This window comes from Molossus molossus, unplaced genomic scaffold, assembly GCF_014108415.1.
Source record: "Molossus molossus isolate mMolMol1 unplaced genomic scaffold, mMolMol1.p scaffold_m16_p_13, whole genome shotgun sequence".
NCBI lineage: Eukaryota > Metazoa > Chordata > Mammalia > Chiroptera > Molossidae > Molossus > Molossus molossus.
Genome location: NW_023425348.1, coordinates 10,664,106 through 10,683,093, shown reverse-complemented (window position 1 = coordinate 10,683,093; position 18,988 = coordinate 10,664,106). Strand labels below are relative to the sequence as shown.

At 60.9% G+C, this 18,988-nt stretch overlaps 1 protein-coding gene across 1 annotated transcript in view; it reads left to right on the top strand.

Annotated features, from left to right (window-relative positions):
- DSCAML1 (DS cell adhesion molecule like 1) overlaps positions 1-18,047 on the top strand; it is a 357,347-nt gene extending 339,300 nt beyond the window's left edge. Inside the window, exons 21-33 of the mRNA XM_036257909.1 lie at positions 1,291-1,444; positions 5,207-5,324; positions 5,632-5,795; positions 6,066-6,164; positions 6,797-6,985; positions 8,385-8,672; positions 10,628-10,783; positions 12,701-12,731; positions 12,880-12,998; positions 13,785-13,937; positions 14,736-14,930; positions 15,632-15,943; positions 17,298-18,047. Coding sequence (XP_036113802.1) covers positions 1,291-1,444; positions 5,207-5,324; positions 5,632-5,795; positions 6,066-6,164; positions 6,797-6,985; positions 8,385-8,672; positions 10,628-10,783; positions 12,701-12,731; positions 12,880-12,998; positions 13,785-13,937; positions 14,736-14,930; positions 15,632-15,943; positions 17,298-17,773 — 2,454 coding nt within the window. The 3' untranslated portion in view covers positions 17,774-18,047. The remainder of the gene's footprint in view (positions 1-1,290; positions 1,445-5,206; positions 5,325-5,631; positions 5,796-6,065; positions 6,165-6,796; positions 6,986-8,384; positions 8,673-10,627; positions 10,784-12,700; positions 12,732-12,879; positions 12,999-13,784; positions 13,938-14,735; positions 14,931-15,631; positions 15,944-17,297) is intronic.
- Positions 18,048-18,988: the final 941 nt, after the last annotated feature.

Here is an 18,988-nt window from a genome sequence, read left to right as displayed (position 1 = left end):
CAGGGCCCCGGGTGGCTCCGCACCCATCCCCGCAGGGCCTCCTGGTTCCAGGCCAGATGCCCACGAGGGCGGCAGGAAGAGGGGTCCCCCAGGAGCTCTGCGTGTTGAGAAATGCCTGAGCCTCCTCCTGACATCTCCCTGCAGACAGCCTGGGGCCAAACAAACATTGTCTCCTGTTCTAAGTCATGGGCCCCTCAGCCCTCCCTGGGGCACGAGGAATGTGCCTCTGTGACCCTCCGTCCACCTGGAGGTCTGCCCCTCGGCACCCGAAGTGTCCACGCGGCTGTGTGTGAGCGTGTGCGCGATCTCGCGGCTGCAGAGATAACTGACTCTGAGCTCCCTCCGGCCTCGGGGCCCCCATCTGCTCCCGGGGCTCCCCCTCCCCAGGCTTCCGCCCTGGTTTCAAAGAGGCCCCAGTGCTGTCCTTTTCCTCCCCTGCGGCCCCCCAAAAAATAAGACGAAGGGGGCACCGCCCCGTCCGCGGCACCGGGAAGAGGCTGACAGGAGGTGTGCAGAGCGCTTTCAAACGCTCCTTCTCAAATTCATTTCAATATCTGAGCCTCTGGTTTCCACGGCAACGTAATCTTTTCATCAAAGCAACTGGTAAAACCGCTGGGATCTGATATTGTTTGGTTGGCAACTTGTCAAAACTGTCATTTGCTTAAAAAAAGAAAATGCATGGCTGTCTATAGCCTACAAATACATACAGGAACTGCACTGCTAATAATCATTAATAAAGTGTTGCCCGGGGAAGCTCCCCTAGTTCCCTCTCCCGCCCCCTCGTCCCCGGGATGGGCTGGCTTCCTGCAGGATGAAGGGGTGGTAATTAGATGTCAGGGCTGGGAGGTGGCTCTCAGTGGGGACAGGCCGGGAAGCCTGCTACTACCCTAGTGAGTCAAACGCATCATTTAGCGTCTTCCAGAGACCGGTTCCTCGCGCCTTCCCTGGGACCCTCCCTCCTCTGTTCTCCCTTCTCCCAACTCCCTCTAGCTCTCAGCCAAAGCCCTCCCGTCCCTGGCCTCAGCCACCGTTGCCAGCACGTGGATGAGGCAGAGGTGAGCAGAGGCTCACCTGGCGACACCCCAGGGCTGGCCCGTGCGCGCCCAGGGCCCAGTCCAGTGCTCTTCGTTTCTCCAAAGCCAGAAAGGGCAGAGGGGCAGGATCCTGCCTCCCCTTCCACGGCCCCCCACGCCACCGCCTCCTCTGAGCCAGGGCCCCAGGGACAGGCCGGAGCTGGAGGCTGGAGGCCGAGGGCCTTGGGTCTCAGCACTTCGCTGCCTCTGCCCGCAGGCCCCCAGCGAGTACGAGACCAGCCCGGAGCAGCTCTTCTACCGGATCGCCCACCTGAACCGAGGGCAGCAGTACCTGCTGTGGGTGGCGGCCGTGACCTCCGCCGGCCGGGGCAACAGCAGCGACAAGGTCATCATAGAGCCTGCCGGCAAGGGTGAGCCCTGGGGCTGGGCCGGAGGGGCAGGAGCTCCCAGAGGCTCCCTTCTGGAATCCTGGTTCTCCACAAATAGGGGGCGTCTCCCTCCACCCTGTCTCAGGCACCGGTCTCACCTGGCCCTTCCTGCAGCCAACAAGACTGGGCCTCTGCTGCCCCCTGACGCCCAGAAAGCCTCACAGCAGGCTGGAGGCAGCATGGATGCCTAAGTGGTGGGCGTGGGGACCGGGTCCCCCACTTCTAACTCTACTCTGGAGTTAAAGAAAGGGGAGGTAGACCCCCTCCAGCCCCCAACATATCCTTTGTCCCAGTACCCAGCTCTTCAGAGGGGCTGACGCAGGGCGCGCTGCCTCCCCAGCCAGAGCAGAGAGCCCCCCAGAGCAGAGAGCCCCCCATCCTGAAGCCTGGGCACCTCAAGCAAGGGGACCACCCTGACCGCTGGTTCATTCCATCAGCCGTCGTTACAGAGACCATGTCACGAAGGAGGATGTGGGGTGAATTAGACTGTGCTTGATCTTAGGGAGCACCTCACTGAACCCCATGGTGGCACGTGCACCCCACTTTACATGGCATGACAGTTCTGAGGCTGCAACCCAAGATCAAGACAGAGGCCCCACACGGAGCTGCAGGCTGCCCCCTGTGCCAGTCCTGGGGCTGGGACTTAGCCACACGAGCCTTTGCCTTCTGGCCTCTACATTGATGCTGGGCTTCCCTGGGCCCTTGCTGTTGGCCCTGCCTCCTCCTGCAGCCCCCCGACTCTAGCCCAGGGGCCAGCACAAGAACGCAAGGGGGCCCCCGTGACGCAGGCTGAGTCAGCGGGCATGCACTCGGGCCCACAATGGGCTGCAGCCTCCACCTGCCCCGCCAGTGGGCGTCACCCCATCTACAGCTGAGCGCTCAGCGGGGGGCCTGGCCTGCAAGGCAGCTGTGACCGATGGGCTGGCTCCTGACCACGTTGGGCTCTTTCCACATGGGCTCGGCGTGTCTAACCGCCCCCCCTTCTTCCCAGGACACTACCACCCCTCCTCCTAAACTCCTCTCCTCCAGGAGGAAATGGGCCAAGAGCTGGAGTCTGCCCGGGGCGGCGGGCATTGGCCCAGAGACAGGGTCTGAGGGCCCAGGAGTGTTGGCAGAGGCTGGCCCTTCCCCCTGTGGGCATGAAACAGAACATTCCCAGAGGCCTTTGTGTTTCCCAGAACATATTCACACACCTTCCTACCCTGTCCTTACAGGGCTGTCCCCCTGCCCCCCAACACACACACGCACGCACCAAGATACAGACAGGCTCAGGGAGCCGCCCCAGCCACGTGGTAGAACCAGGTCCGGAAACCCATCTCCAGAGAACCTGGTGTCTCCCCAGGCCCCCGAGACGTCTCTGTGACCCCGATGAAGCCACCTTCCCTTGGCTTCTCTGCGCCATCCAAGTCCTCCCGGCCACCAGGAGGCCCTCCACTGCCTCAAGCTGCCCTTCCCCGTCTCCTCGGCGCTTGGCCAGACCCTGCTCTCCCCTGCCCCGCACCGGAGGGGAACCCCATCTCCTGCACCCACACCTGCAGGCCTTGCCTCCTCCACCACCTTGTATCTCCCGTCTCCCCAGGAAGGGACCCGTGGCTCCGAAGGGCCCTCTCTGGCCCTCTGACGCTTGGTCGTTTGGTTACGTTCAGACCTTTCTTGCCCTGGCCGGTTCAACTCAGCAGTCAGAGCGTCGGCTCGCGGACCAGAGTCCCGGGTTCAGTTCCCGCTAAGGGCATGTACCTCGGTTGCAGTTTGTCCCCGGCCCTGGTTGAGCTCGTGTGGTGGCGGCCACTCGATGTGTCTCTCTCACATCGATGTTTCTCTCTTCCTCCCTCCCTCCCTCCTGCTCTATCTGAAGATAAATGCAAAAATGTCCTCGGGTGAGGATTAAAAAAAGACCTTTCTTTACCTGGGGGCCTGGAGACCCAGGGGGCACCTGACAGGATCACCTTCTCACTGGGCCCTGACATCTTTGCCCCCCACTCTCCACGGTGCTGCTTGCATGTCCTGGGCCTCAGCATGCTCCTTGCACCTGGTCCCACTGGGGACACTCCTTCCCCCTCTGTGCCCTTGCCGGCCCCGGGCTCTGCCACCTCTCTGTCAACCTGCGTCCCCTCCTGGCGGCCTCAGTCTCTCTGCTGATGCCTCGTCTGCGGTCCGCCGGGCGCTTCGGGCCCAGCGTGAGGCGGCCAGCCAGCTCTCCAGCTCCCCATCTTTCTCCCACGCGCCTCGTCCCCATGAGGACACTGGCGCCCACCGACTGGCCCAGCTGGAGTCCTAGCAGTGACCCTCCCCTGCCCTCTGCCTCTTCCCCGGAGACCGGTCAGGCCCACGTCCCGGCACTTCTTGTCCTGAGTTGCTGGTCGCCTCCAGCCTGCCCTCCGGCCTCTGTCTTGTCTCTGGTCCTTCAGGACCAACGATACCAGCCGGTCCCCTGCGGGCAGCAGGATATGATCTGAAACGCTGCTACATATGCGCCAGCTCCAGGGGCTCCTCGCCACCTCGAGGAGGCCCAGCCGCCTGGCTCTGCCAGCAGAACACCCCACGCTCTGCCCTGCTCCCCCTCCAGCCCTGCTCTTGCCTGCCCCCCTCTGCTCACCCTGGGCTTCGGTCACCCCGAGTATTCGCAGACCCCCACACTTGCCATGTGATTCCGTCCTCCATGCCTCTCAGTGCTGTTCCCTCTTCCCGACGTGCCTTTCCTTCCCCGCATGGTGACCCCCTTCCCCGCACGGTGACCCCCTTTTCCACACGGCGACTCCCTTCCCCGCACGGCGACTCCCTTCCACACGGTGACTCCCTTCCCCGCACGGCGACTCCCTTCCCCGCACCGTGACTCCCTTCCCCGCACCGTGACTCCCTTCCCCGCACGGCGACTCCCTTTTCCACGTGGTGACTCCCTTCCCCGCACGGCGACTCCCTTTTCCACACGGCGACTCCCTTCCCCGCACGGCGACTCCCTTCCCCGCACGGCGACTCCCTTCCCCGCACGGCGACTCCCTTCCCCGCACCGTGACTCCCTTCCCCGCACCGTGACTCCCTTCCCCGCACCGTGACTCCCTTCCCCGCACCGTGACTCCCTTCCCCGCACCGTGACTCCCTTCCCCGCACGGCGACTCCCTTTTCCACACGGCGACTCCCTTCCCCGCACGGCGACTCCCTTCCCCGCACGGCGACTCCCTTCCCCGCACGGTGACCCCCTTCCCCGCACGGTGACTCCCTTCCCCGCACGGCGACTCCCTTCCCCGCACGGTGACTCCCTTCCCCGCACGGTGACCCCCTTTTCCACACGGTGACTCCCTTCCCCGCACGGCGACTCCCTTCCCCGCACGGCGACTCCCTTCCCCGCACCGTGACTTCCTTCTTAGCCTTCAGGATTCAAGCCCAGTCTTCCCCGCGAGTGTCCCCTGTCTGCGCCTCCACCACACTGACCGCAGAGTCCCCTCCTCTGTGCTCCACGGGGACCTGCCTGCACCCCGCAGCGACCTTTTTGAGCAGCTGCCCGCCTCTTGGACACAGCAGACCCCTCGGTCTCCTGTGACAGCTGACTCACAACAGGCTCTGATGAATGTCTGTGGGCTCAGCCCCTCCCAGCTGACATTCCCTGCGCTGCCCCCACCCCGCGTCCAAGGCTGAGGCCAGGTCGGAGAGGAGGGACTTTCTGTGAAATTCGGGGAGCCCTGAGAAAGAGGGGCCAAGGCATGTGGGTGTAGAAGCGGGGTGGCCCTCACCCTCTCTTCTCTGTAGCCCCAGCAAAGATCATCTCGTTCGGGGGCACGGTGACGACACCGTGGATGAAAGACGTCCGGCTGCCTTGCAATTCAGTGGGAGACCCAGCCCCGGCGGTGAAGTGGACCAAGGACAGGTGTGTGCGGGACCCTGGCAGGACAGGGACCCCGGAGGGGAGCAGAGTAGAAGGTCCATGGAGAAGCGAGCTGATTCAGCCCTGTGACGGCCCCGGGGCTGCACGGCCACCCTCTGAGAGGGGGTCTGGCCCCCAGGCCCCCTCTGTTGGGAGTTCAGGGTCTCTCTTCCCTGGATGGTTAAAGGGCCAAGGTTACTAGACTCCCCAGGAAATCCTGAGTTAAGACCCAAGAATCCAGGGACCGTAGCAAGCCTCCTTCTGGGGGAGGCCCCAGGTGAGGGGACGCTTGCCATGACTGCCCCCGCAGCGAGGACTCGGCCATCCCCGTGTCCATGGACGGGCACCGGCTCATCCACACCAACGGCACTCTGCTGCTGCGCGCCGTCAAGGCGGAAGACTCGGGCTACTACACCTGCACGGCCACCAACACCGGGGGCTTTGACACCATCATCGTCAACCTCCTGGTGCAAGGTACCTGCTGGGCGGGGGGCTCGGGGGGGGGGGGGGGCGCCGGGAGGGGTAGACACTCCCTCGGGAAGAGAGGGCTGTTGGGAGCAAGGAAAAGCCAGCCCCCCGGGAGCCCTCAGTGGAACAGGGGTGCCGGCGGCGGGGAGCAGCAGGCGTGCGGGAGCCCCGAGAAGGTGGAAAGCTGGCCTGTCACCTCCTTCCCACTGGGGTGCCCCAGGCTCCCCCTCAGCAGAAGGCGCCCTTGTGGTGAGAGCTGGTGGCTTTCCCTCACAGTCCCCCCGGACCAGCCCCGCCTCACTGTCTCCAAAACCTCTGCCTCATCCATCACCCTGACCTGGATCCCAGGTGACAACGGGGGCAGCTCCATCCGAGGTGAGAGGGTCTGGGCGAGGAGGGGCCGGGAGGGATCTGGGCCCGGGGGTGGGGAGGGCTCCAGTACTTCAGGCAGGTCCTTGTAGCGCCCGGAAGTGATGGGGGGTTCAGACCACAGAGAACGGACCCAGCGCCATGAAAAGGGGCCTGGCCTAGGCACCTGGCCTTTAGCAAGCCACTGGAGAGCTGGGCGGACCCGGAGAGGTCATTTTCTTCTCTGGGCCTCAGTTTCTAAATCTGTAAAATGGACAAACTACTGTGAGTGCCGCTCAAACTCAGACCTGCCTGTGACTCTCCGGGGTCTTGTAAGAAGCTCCCGATGAGGGGGCCTTGGGGGGCTGAGACGCGCGTGTCTAACGGTGCCGGTGACTGTGCTGCCACATGGCCCGTGTGGAGCAGGCTCCGAGCCCGGATTTCTGGGGCCCTCCCTACCTTGGCTCGGTTTCTAACCCTAACCTGAGAACTGCAGAGAGAGCAGTAGAACACCCCAGGTCCTTCCAGTTTTGCCCCTAAAGTGCAGCTGTCCCTCCCAGTGACGGAGGCCCCACCGGCCCCGTCCTGGAGCCCAGCCCCCTGAGCCAGGCGCCCCGGCCCCGCCCGGCCCCCCTGAGCCAGGCGCACCCCCCGGGCAGGCTTCGTGCTGCAGTACTCGGTGGACAACAGCGAGGAGTGGAAGGACGTGTTCATCAGCTCCGGCGAGCGGGCCTTCAAGCTGGACAGTCTCAAGTGCGGCACGTGGTACAAGGTGAAGCTGGCGGCCAAGAACAGCGTGGGCTCCGGGCGCATCAGCGAGATCATCGAGGCCAAGACCCACGGGCGGGGTGAGGCCTGGCAGCGGGTGGGGGAGAGGGCTGGGGAGGAGGCTGGGGGATGCCCAGGACAAGGGCTGGAGGACAGCTGGGAGGGGGCAGGGGGGCTCAGGGAGGAGGCTGGGATGGGGCAGGAGGGCTCGGGGAGGAGGCTGGGATGGGGCAGGAGGGCTGGGGAGGGGGCTGGGATGGAGCAGGAGGGCTGGGGAGGGGGCTGGGATGGAGCAGGAGGGCTGGGGAGGGGGCTGGGATGGAGCAGGAGGGCTGGGGAGGGGGCTGGGATGGGGCAGGAGGGCTGGGGAGGGGGCTGGGATGGAGCAGGAGGGCTGGGGAGGAGGCTGGGATGGAGCAGGAGGGCTGGGGAGGGGGCTGGGATGGAGCAAGAGGGTCGGGGAGGAGGCTGGGATGGGGCAGGAGGGCCGGGGGGGGGCTGGGATGGGCAGAGGGGGGAGGGCGATCAGGAGGAGTGGGACGAGGATGGGAGGGGAAGGAGGGCTGGGGGAGGGGGATGGGAGGGGGCAGGAGGGCCCGGGGAGGGGCTGGGAGGGGACAGGAGGGCCCGGAGGGGGGGCTGGAGGATGGGGCAGGGAGGGCTCAGGGAGGAGGCTGCGGAGGGCTGGGAGGGGGCAGGAGGGCTGGGAGGGGGCAGGAGGGCTGGGGAGGGGGCGGGGAGGGGGCAGGAGGGCCCGGGGAGGGGGCTGGGAGGGGACAGGAGGGCCCGGGGAGGGGGCTGGGAGGGAGCAGGAGGGTTCGGGGAGGGGGCTGGGATGGAGCAGGAGGGCTGGGACGAGGCTGGGAGGGGGCAGGAGGGCTGGGGAGGGGGCTGGGAGGGGGCAGGAGGGCCCGGGGAGGGGGCTGGGAGGGGACAGGAGGGCCTGGGGAGGGGGCTGGGAGGGAGCAGGAGGGTTCGGGGAGGAGGCTGGGAGGGGGCAGGAGGGCTGGGAGGGGGCAGGAGGGCCCGGGGAGGGGGCTGGGAGGGGGCAGGAGGGCCCGGGGAGGGGGCTGGGAGGGGGCAGGAGGGCCCGGGGAGGGGGCTGGGAGGGGGCAGGAGGGCTCAGAGAGGGGGCTGGGAGGGGGCAGGGGGGCCCGGGGAGGCGGGAGCCACAGGGAGAGGTTCCCCCTGATTCCCACAAGGCAGCATCACAGCAGGAATCCGGCCCCACCTTCCTGCTGGGTGGCAGAGGGTCGTGGCTTCTCCTCTTTCTCCCTGCACCGCTCTTCCTCCGCTGCTGAGACCTTCTCCCCAGGTCCTTCCCTCCTGTCCCCTGTTCCCCGGGCATCTCTTCTTCCATCTGTGCCAACACCCATCCCCCTGGAGCCGCTGCCGCCCCGGCTGCCCTGGGAGCCCCGTCCAGCCCAGATGCCTGGATCCACCCCCGTCTCCCTGACCCCGCTCTCCTCTGCCCCCCAGAGCCCTCCTTCAGCAAAGATCAGCACCTCTTCACCCACATCAACTCCACCCACGCGCGGCTCAACCTGCTCGGCTGGAACAACGGGGGCTGCCCCATCACGGGCATCGTGCTGGAGTACCGGCCCAAGGGCACCTGGGCCTGGCAGGGCGTCCGGGCCAACACGTCGGGGGAGGTGTTCCTGACGGAACTGCGGGAGGCCACCTGGTACGAGCTCCGCATGCGGGCGTGCAACAGCGCGGGCTGCGGCAACGAGACGGCCCAGTTCGCCACCCTGGACTCCGACGGCAGTGAGTCGGGGCGGCGGGAGGGGCCGTGCTGGGGGGCTGGCGGCAGCTGCAGAGGGACTGTGGTCAGGAGACGGCCGACAGGCCAAGGGAACAGCATTGGTCAGGCACAGGTGAGGAGGCAGATATCTGGCCAGTAGAGGCAGACAGGCAGGCGGACAAACGGACATGACACTACAGACAGAGGGAGGGTCTTTGAAGGCCTGAGCCTGGGCGTTGTTACTCCGGAGAGATGGCGAGGGGGCAGCGCAGCAGAGGCCCGGCCTCTGAGAACCTGCACCGGGTGCGTCTGCGGAGACGGAAACCAGAAAGCTTGGAGCTAAATCCAGTAAGATGTGCTTCTTGCTGTCATCACCTCGCATGAGGGTCGGCTGGCCACCCCCTGTGAGTCTGTTGTGAACCTCCAAGGTCACAGAGTCAGAGAGAGAAGGCACCGCACTTCCCCACCGCCTGGGCGGGAGGCGCACTCACGGCTGTGTTCACACTGCTGTCCCGGACAGTCCCCGGTTCCACTCTAACCGCCAGGAAGGTGGCACATGGAGACAAGCACGTGGTCATCGGTGAGCACGAACCGGTGCCCGCCAAGTGGGGACCCCTCGCACACATGAACGCATGCATACACATGCACACATATGCACACACACATTAAAGGTACACAGAAGGCTGCATTCACAGGGACCAGTTGTCACACGCTAAACTAAGCCAACCTATGTGTTAAGGAAACAGCATAAAGTAGTATCAGAAGGGATAGGCCCAAACAGGAGCCCTGGTTATCATGGCTCAGCTTTAGAGCGTCAGCCCATGAAGCAAGGAGTCCCGGGTTCAATTCTGGTCAAGGGCATGTACCTCAGTTGCAGTTCGTCCCCAGCCCTGGTTGGGGTCGTGTGGGTGGCAACCAATCCATGTGTCTTTCTCACATCGAGGTTTCTCTCTCTCTTCCTCCCTCTTTCCCTCCCGCTCAATCTGAAGATAAATGTAAAAATAGCCTTGGGTGAGGATTTAAAAAAAAAAAGAGGAGAGGCTCATGAAGACTCTCAGGCGAGGCTTTGAAACAGGCAGAGATCAGGGCTCAGCAGAGGACCAGGTCAGCAGGAGACCGTGTGGCTGCCCCTGCAGGCCCCAAGGCTCAGCAGGGCTCAGCAGGGGACCAGGTCAGCAGAGACCGTGTGCTGCCCCTGCAGGCACCCAAGGCTCAGTGGGGCTCAGCAGGGGACCAGGTCAGCAGGAGACCCTGTGGCTGCCCCTGCAGGCTTGCAGAGATTGCCATGGGGGGAGGCAGGGAGATGCAGGGTACTTAGTGGCTTTTGTCTTCATCTGGGGAAGAGAACCCAGGATCCCACGGCCCTGACTTCCCTCTCCTGGATTCTCACCATCTGCCCCACCCCACCCCACCCCACCAGCTGAGTACGGGAATCTGAGCCCACCAATCCACCCTTTAAGAATGAACCCCGAACTCCAATGGGCAAGAGATTCTCTAAGAGACTTCAGGACAATTTTTTAAAATAAATTTTTATTGATTTTTTAGAGAGAGAGGAAGGGAGAGAGAGATAAACAACGATGAGAGAGAACATTGATCAGCTGCCTCCTGCATGAGCCCCACTGGGGATCGAGCCAGCAACCCGGGCATGTGCCCTGACCGGAAGTCAAACCAGGACCTCTCAGTCCATGGGGCGGCGCTCAATCCACTGAGACACATCAGCTGGGCAAGACTTCAGGACAATTTTTAAACAGGTCCAAGAAGTCATTAATCTCAAAATGCAGAGTGAAAACGACCTAACTGTTCAATGCTGTTCTGACGGGGCCAGAATTTGTGGGAGTGGAGGGGAGGGAGGAGCTCGGTACTGGGAAGTGGAGGGCAGCGTGAGGACTAGGGCAGGTCCAAGGGCTCCCCCACCCACGGGAATATGCAGAACACCCAACTCATAGGAACATCTGGCTCCCCTCTTCGCCCCTTTCAGGCACCATCCCGCCCATCAAGTCTGCCCAAGGGGAGGGAGATGACGTGAAGAAGCTGTTCACCATCGGCTGCCCTGTCATCCTGGCCACACTCGGGGTGGCTCTGCTCTTCATTGTACGAAAGAAGAGGAAGGAGAAACGGCTGAAGCGGCTCCGAGGTGGGGGGGTTTCCTTCCTATGGGCTTCCGGGCAGGAGTGTGGTGCCTGAGCCCCCTGGGAGGAGAGCTCACGCCAACCTTCTAAAACCTTAGTGTCGACTGCTGCCTCCTCTGTGTCCCCAGGACTTTGTGCCTGTCCCAGCCAGGGTTGACTTAGAGGTTCACAGTGGTAAAGCCATATTGCTTATTAAAAGGTTCTTAAATGTCCATGTTGGTTGGTAAAGAGATGTTGCTCCCTTCACTCTAGATGTGCCATTCTCTCACACGGGACCCTTGTGACTTTCCAGGTGCCCAGACATAAGCACACCTGCAGGTGTTCTTCAGGACCTTGCTCAGTTCCAACTGCTCAGTTTCCCTGCCACATCCGTTTTTAAATATTTTCAATATCATCCCCTGTCCCAGCACCATGCAGTCTGGCAGGAATTGGATCTTATTTGCTTCCATGTGTACAGGGTCTGGCACCTACTAGTTGTTGAGTAGATGTTCACCACTCACTTGGAAAATATGTATTGAATATCTGCTGTATTTTAGATAGTGCCAGACATTAGAGAGAAAAAGACGAATGAAGAAGGAACAATCCATGCCCTTAGAGTCCACGGTCTAATTCGAGAAGCTGTGACACAGTAGGAGCCCAGAGGAGAGGATGATTGGCACAGCCTAGGGTGTGTAGGAGTGGATGGATGGATGGATGGATGGATGGATGGATGATGGATGGATGGATGGATGGATTAATGGATGGATGGATGGATGGATGGATGGATAGATGATGGATGGATGGATAGATGATAGATGGATGAATGGATGGATGATGGATGGATGGGTGGATGGATGTATAGATGGATGGATGTATGGATGGGTTGGTGGGTGGGTGGATGGATGGGTGGATGGAAGGTTCAAAGGATGGTTAGATGGTTGCTACACGGATGGATGAATGGATGATGGATGAATGGTTAAATGATTGGATAGATGAGTGGTTAGATGGTTGAATGGATGGTTAGTACTGATTAGATGGTTAAATTGGAAGGATGTGTAGGTAGAAATATGGTTGGAAAAATGGTTGAATAGAAGTTTTGATGAATAGATGGTTGAATGGATTGGTGGTTGGATGGATGGATGGATGGATAATAGGTGGTTGAATGGATGGATGGTTGGGTAGTTGAATTGGTAGATGATGAATAGTTGGATGGGTGAGTAGATGAGTGTGTGAATAGCTAAATGGGTGGACTGACAGGTGTTTGGATCAATAATAAATGGATGAATGGGCGGTAGTTGGATGCTTGGATGCATGCCTACAACTAGAATCACTCTGACAGATCATTCTCAGTCATCAGAGGTCTAATGGATTAACCAGGACCTTTGCTTCTCCTCTCTCACCAGTTTCTAACCTGAGAGTCCTAATCCTATTCCAGGGCCCTCTGAAACAAAGCAGGGACCCCTGAATTTATCCATGGACTTTCTAGGGGATAGATGATCCAGAAGAGGAAGTGAAGCCTCTTCGTTAATAGTCACCTGGGCTTCCCACTGACCACATCTACTGCATCCTCCACTCTCTCTGTTCCCCAACAGGTAGCAGGATAGACCCACATGGTTGCCTGTTTCCAGGCTGCTCTGGTGTCTGGTTTCATTAGAGTCCATGCAGGAAGCAAGTGGAGCTCTTTACGCTCTCCTTTAGGAAGGACCTTCCTAGCAGATAAAAGTCTGAGGAAAGGAATACAGACCTGAGCCAGATCCTGAATGGGAAGCAGTGAGACACATCATGTTTGGATTGTTTTAGGTTCTTACATATCTCCCTCTTCTTCCCAGGACGAGCCTTGGCCCCAGTGTAGGGAATTCTCCTACCTTGTCCCCATGCCTCCTCCAATTCTCATCCTACTTAAACTCCATTTTCACCCAGCCCCTTTCTCTACTGTTTTGCAGATGCGAAGAGTTTGGCAGAAATGTTGATAAGGTGGGTTTCATATAGCTGCTTCTTCTCTCCTCTCCTCTCTTTTACCCCCTGCAGGGGACATGCTTCAAATCCTCATTGTTTTTGCAAAAAACCCTCTCCCAACCCCTATGGCTGCTGAGTCACCCACCTCTAGCCCTTCTCCCCACAGCAAGAACAACAGAAGCTTTGACACCCCCGTGAAGGGGCCACCCCAGGGCCCACGACTACATATTGACATCCCCAGGGTCCAGCTGCTCATCGAGGACAAGGAGGGCATCAAGCAGCTGGGTGAGTGACAGGTGCCTCACCCTCTCTGTCCTGCACTGAGTGTGCTTCCCAGGCCACAACACCCAAAGGGCACTCATGGCAGTGCCCACGGTTGTGACCAAAGCCTTATCAACAACTCAACCACTTCAAATGCATTGCTGCTTCTGTCAAGGGCTGTTTCCTTCTCTGCCATCTCTCGTCCTGCCAGGATTGGTGCAGCACAATGAACTACAAGCACATGCTGGTTGGAGTGAGAGGGAGCTTTGCAAGGGAGCAAATGCTCCAGATCTTTGGACGCAGTCCCATTCATTTGCAGATTGGTACCCCCAGGTTACAAGTGATTTATGTACATTATTTCCTTGAGATGGCATCTCTGCAAACCATATAGCCTAGCCTTGTCTCTCGCTTTTTACGGCAAAAAGCTAAAAAATAACAAACCCAGCCACTGCTGGGCCTACAGCCTATTATCCTCACTGAGTGGTCTTCCAACTCTTTGTCATGCAAACCTTATCTTATTCACATGCAAACAAAGCTTTCATATGCATGCAAGGTGGTCTTCCTGCCTATCAGTCAAACCTGTCTGTCCACACATACACATACTTTGATCTTAGGCTGGCCAGGTTGCAAGAATGCATATCACAAGGTTACACATCGTCCATCCACCAACCCCCCATCCCCACACTTCTCTGAGTAGGCATTATCCTGGCCTTTCTGGGCCTCACCATTGGATAAAGACAAAGAGAAATCTGGGAATTAAAGATGGCGCCCAATGGGAAAGAGTCCTGCTGACTGTTCTTCTTCCCCCAGGAGATGACAAGGCCACCATCCCCGTAGCAGATGCTGAGTTCAGCCAAGCTGTCAACCCTCAGAGTTTCTGTACCGGTGTCTCCTTGCACCACCCAGCCCTCATCCAGAGCTCCGGACCCCTTATCGACATGTCCGATATCCGGCCAGGCACCAGTATGCATTTCCCCAGGGAGACAGCCTCCTCCCACAGTGTGTCCTGGGCACAGCATGGGGCATGGGTGATGTAAAAGAAACAAGAAGGGCCCCGCCAGTGTGGCTCAGTGGTTGAGAGTCGACCCATGCACCAAAAGGTCGCTGGTTCGATTCCCGGTCAAGGCACAGGCCCAGGTTGTGGGCCCGATCCCCAGTGAGGGGCATGCAGGGGGTGGCCCATCAGTGTTCTTTCTCGTCGATGTTCTTTCTCATCGATGTTTCTGTCTCTCTCTCCCTCTCCCTTCCTCTCTCTCTAAAAAAAAATCAATTAAAAAATTTTAAATTAAAGAAACAAGGGAAGAACAGCAGGGACGAACAGAAAGAGCATTGCAGTTAGAGTTTGGACACCTTGTGCAGACTGACTGTGACCTTGGGAATAGCACTCACCTTGCATCTCTGAGCCTGGGTTTCCGTACTGGGAACTGTTGAGAGGGTTGGTTGGGTGTTCTTGCCCTCAGGCTTTCTGCCTCTAACACTGAGCCTCTGGGCATAAGAACCGAATGCGGGAGGCAGCAGGAGAGAGGCAGCAGGTTCCCCGGCCGCAGGAGAGGTGGGTGGGGCGAGCAGCCCCGGGTGCTGCCCACAGGCCCATGCCTAGTGCACTCACTCCTCCCCGCCGGGGCCAGCAAGGCAGCATGCTCCGCATCCCCAGGGCTGTTCCCGTGGCTGCTTCTGCCTCCTCCCTCGCCCCCACTGCCTTCTCTGCCCAAGCCAAGTGCCCTCAGTTGGAGGGTGCTAGCTCCCGCTTCCTCCATGTAGACCCAGTGTCCAGGAAGAATGTGAAGCCAGCCCACAGCACCCGGAACCGGTACTCAAGCCAGTGGACTCTGACCAAGTGCCAGGCCTCCACGCCCGCCCGCACCCTCACCTCTGACTGGCGCACCGTGGGCTCCCAGCACGGTGTCACCGTCACCGAGAGTGACAGCTACAGCGCAAGCCTCTCCCAGGACACAGGTGAGACCAGGGCCCTGCCTGTGCCCTGCCCCCTCTCCTCCAGCACCCCCGTCATCCAGCTCCTGCCCAGCAGCCCACGGGGCCATGCACAGTCATCCCTTTCCAGCTGATCACTCACGGCCGTGACAGACCCTGGACCCGCTGAGCTCTGCCTGGTCAGGGGTTTCATTCTGCTCTCCCCAAGGGTCAGAGAAGAGAGCACACGTGACGTGTTTTGGAGAAAGGGCTCAGTGTTCCGGGTAGTTGCTTATTTTCTTTTCAAACACTTTTTTTTTCCTTTATTGATTTTAGAGAGAGAGGACGTGACACAGAGAGAGGAACATGGATGAGAGAGAACATCGACTGGCTGCCTCCTGCACGCCCCCCACTGGGGATCGGGCCCACAACCCGGGCATGTGCCCTGACTGGGAATTGAACCGGTGACCTCTTGGTGCAGGGGACGATGCTCAGCCACTGAGCCACACCGGCCGGAGCAGTTGCTTATTTTCTAGAATGAAAAGTGTTTTCCCTTCACCGTCCCAGATCCCCATTCTGCCACCGCTGTTGCCTTCACAGAGGGACAGCAGGGTCTTCTAAGCCTGGTGGCCCTTGGCCGGGTTTTCAGATGGCTGGGGTACGGGTAGGGGAAGTGCTCAGTCTGGTCTCATGTACACCATTCTCCCCGTCACCCACTTCTTTCCTCACCTCCGCCCCCGCCCCAGACAAAGGCCGGAACAGCATGGTGTCCACGGAGAGCGCCTCCTCCACCTACGAGGAGCTGGCCCGGGCCTACGAGCACGCCAAGCTGGAGGAGCAGCTGCAGCACGCCAAGTTCGAGATCACCGAGTGCTTCATCTCCGACAGCTCCTCCGACCAGATGACCACGGGCACCAACGAGAATGCCGACAGCATGACGTCCATGAGCACGCCCTCGGAGCCCGGCATCTGCCGCTTCACCGCCTCCCCGCCCAAGCCCCAGGACGCCGACCGGGGCAAAAACGTGGCGGTGCCCATCCCCCACCGGGCCAGCAAGAGTGAGTGCCCAGCCACCTCCTGCGGTGCCCCTGCCCCTGAGCCCCACTCGGGGTCCCTCCGCTGCATGGGTCAGTGCAGAGAACAGGGACGTGGGAGCGAGGAGATCAGGGCCCGAGTCCTGGTCCAGCCTTTCACTATCCCCGTGCCTGGTACAAGTCACGGAACCTCTCTGGCCTTAACTTTCTCAACTGCACATGCAGACGATAGCGCACCCTTCTCATTGGTGTAACAAGCACTAGAAATGATACCGTGCTTGGCACGTAGTAGGTTCTCCTTAAGCAGCGATTAGTCCCTTCGTCGGAAGCCACGCCAGGAAGGAAAGAGATCCCCGTGGCTTCAACCGCCCAGTGGCCACCGGTCTCAGTGCTGCGGGGACTTCATCCAGAGGCAGAGGAGCAATTGGCAGCTCAGCCCCTGGCGGCCAAACCTCACGGTGGGCGGGACCCAGCCCAAGCGGGAACCAGGGGCCTGGCCGGCACGTGCGCTGTGGGCTTGTTGGGGCAAGTCTAGGATAACCAGGGGGCACGTGAGGGGGGCCCATCGGCAGATTTGGGGCCACAGCACACAAGGCGGAGGCTGTCAGACCACTAGTCTGGTCTGGTCCTCACTGGCCCGGCTCAGTGGCCGTGCTAGCCGGAGTGCCCCGGTAGCAAGTCAGGCGGCAGGAGACTAGCAGCCCTGAAGGACACCCCGCGGGCACCTGGTGCCTGCCAGCCCAGTGGGGTCCCTCCGCTGCATGGGTCACCAGGACACCCCGCCCCTTCTAGCTCTGCGGACTCAGGCAAACTACCCAATCTTTCTGAACCGCAATGTCCTTGCAAAATGCAGGCAGCCTACCCGGGGGGCTGTGGGCTCAATGGGGCCCTCTGGGGAAAGTGACTGTTCTCAGGGTGGGTGCACACGGGCAGAAGTGGGGCCCCGGGGGAGTGGGGGGACACACAGCTGGTTTCCGGCATCAGAAAGGCTGCGTGAGAAAGCGGGGCCTGGCTCTGCGGTCCTCGGAGGGTAGAATCCGGGTGAAGGCGGGCGCGACGGGGTGACCATCCGTGGCTTCTCGGGGTCAAGCAAAGCGCCCTGGAGCTCTCAGGAGGTGTGAGCTTCAGAAGTGAGCCCCCCACCAGCTGAAACCGCACAGCGAGAGGGGCTCCTGACAGAAGTGTCAGTCTACTGGGCTGCGGCCCTGGGGAACCCGCCCCTCGCTTATCACCCACCACTCATAACCCCAGAGGGAGGTGTGATTGCCCCGCCTGGGGAGGGACGCGGGGCCCGCTCAGGGGACACTGAGGGCCAGGGAGTGGACAAGCGGTTCCCAGAGGCCTCTGCGTCTCACACCCTTGCCTTCTGTGACTCCAGGTGACTACTGTAACCTGCCGCTGTACCCCAAGTCGGAGGCCTTCTTCCGGAAGGCAGACGGGCGTGAGCCCTGCCCCGTGGTGCCACCCCGAGAGGCGTCCGTCCGGAACCTGGCTCGAGCCTACCACACCCAGGCTCGCCACCTGACTCTCGACCCTGCCAGCAAGCCCTTGGGCCTCCCCCACCCGGGGGCCCCCGCTGCTGCCTCCACCGCCACCTTACCTCAGAGGACTCTGGCCATGCCCGCCCCCCCAGCTGGCACGGCACCCCCAGCCCCCGGTCCCACCCCTGCCGAGCCCCCTGCCGCCCCCAGCGCTGCCCCTCCGGCCCCCAGCTCCGAGCCTCCGCGGGCCGGGGGCCCACACACCAAAATGGGGGGCTCCAGGGACTCACTTCTCGAGATGAGCACAGCAGGGGTAGGGAGGTCTCAGAAGCAGGGGGCTGGGGCCTACTCCAAGTCCTACACCCTGGTGTAGGCACCACGGAAGGACAGCCAACGCCTGGACCGGCTGCCCCTCCGGCCCCCAGACGGCAAAGTGGCCGTTGGCCTGCGCTATTTATATGAACCGGAAGACAAAACCAACCAACAAGGAAAACAGAAACCCGAGTCACGAACGCCTGTACATAGGACTCTTTTGTACAAATGAAACTATTTTCTTCTTCTCCACGAAGCCAGGGCACAAAGAACTTGACCGTACACGTCAAACCCCACCCCACCCCGAAATCCGCGTGGAGAGATATATACATATAGAGAGAGGGGAACACGTCGACGAGCTATATGTCTATATATTTCTCTCACCTTATTTTGAGACAGAGGCACAGAGACTCGGCCGTTTTCCCTGCCCCCTCCCCCACCCCCAGTCGAGGTGATTTTGACAACTCAGCCCAAAATCCCAACTCAGAGACACTGCATGTGAGTTCACCGTTCCCGGAAAACCAGGAGTTGCTTCCATTTGCAGATGCTTATGTGTTAACACCTTTTTCTATGAAAAAAGACCCAGCGCCGTGTGCAATAAAGGTTATGTTTCTACGTGGTGGCCTTTCCCATGGGGGCCGGTGGGAGGGAGAAGGGGCTCCTGTTCCGGGCCCCCGTTGCTCAGGCATGGAGCATGGCTTGCCATTAGCCAAGGTTTGTCCTGCTCCAACCTCAGAACCGGCTGGGCCCTAAGAGGACCCGCGGGGTGGCCTTGAGCTCCAGAACCCCTCTGCGACCCCGTGTCCTTGTCTGTAACGTGAGGCCGTTGTGGGGAGGGCTCTGGGAGCCTGGGCCGGGGGCCGGGGCGTCTCCTGGCTTTCCTGCCCTGGAGAAGACAGCGTAGCCCGGGGAACACAGCTATGCAAACCCCAGCCAGCAGTTAGGTTCCGTGAGCGTCCCCTGGACCCCGGAGGAGGAGGAGGAAGGGATTGTGTGCACCGCGGGGGGGCCAGAGCCTGAAATTCTGGGGGCACGGTGAGCCCAGAGGGAGAGGGAGTGAGGTCACCGGAGGTCAGAGGGGGCAAAAAGGCTCACGGAGGAGGGACGGAGAGGGCTCGGCCACAGAGGATCAGGCCAGGATCCTTCCTGGGCTTCGGGGTTTCGGAGGAGCTGGCAGTCGGATTGGCAGGTAGAAGGAAGTGCACTGTGCGCAGGTGTGCCCGGGAGCCCTTTCTGATGAGAGGCTTGAGAGCACCGCAGGGCATGTGAGCCGGGC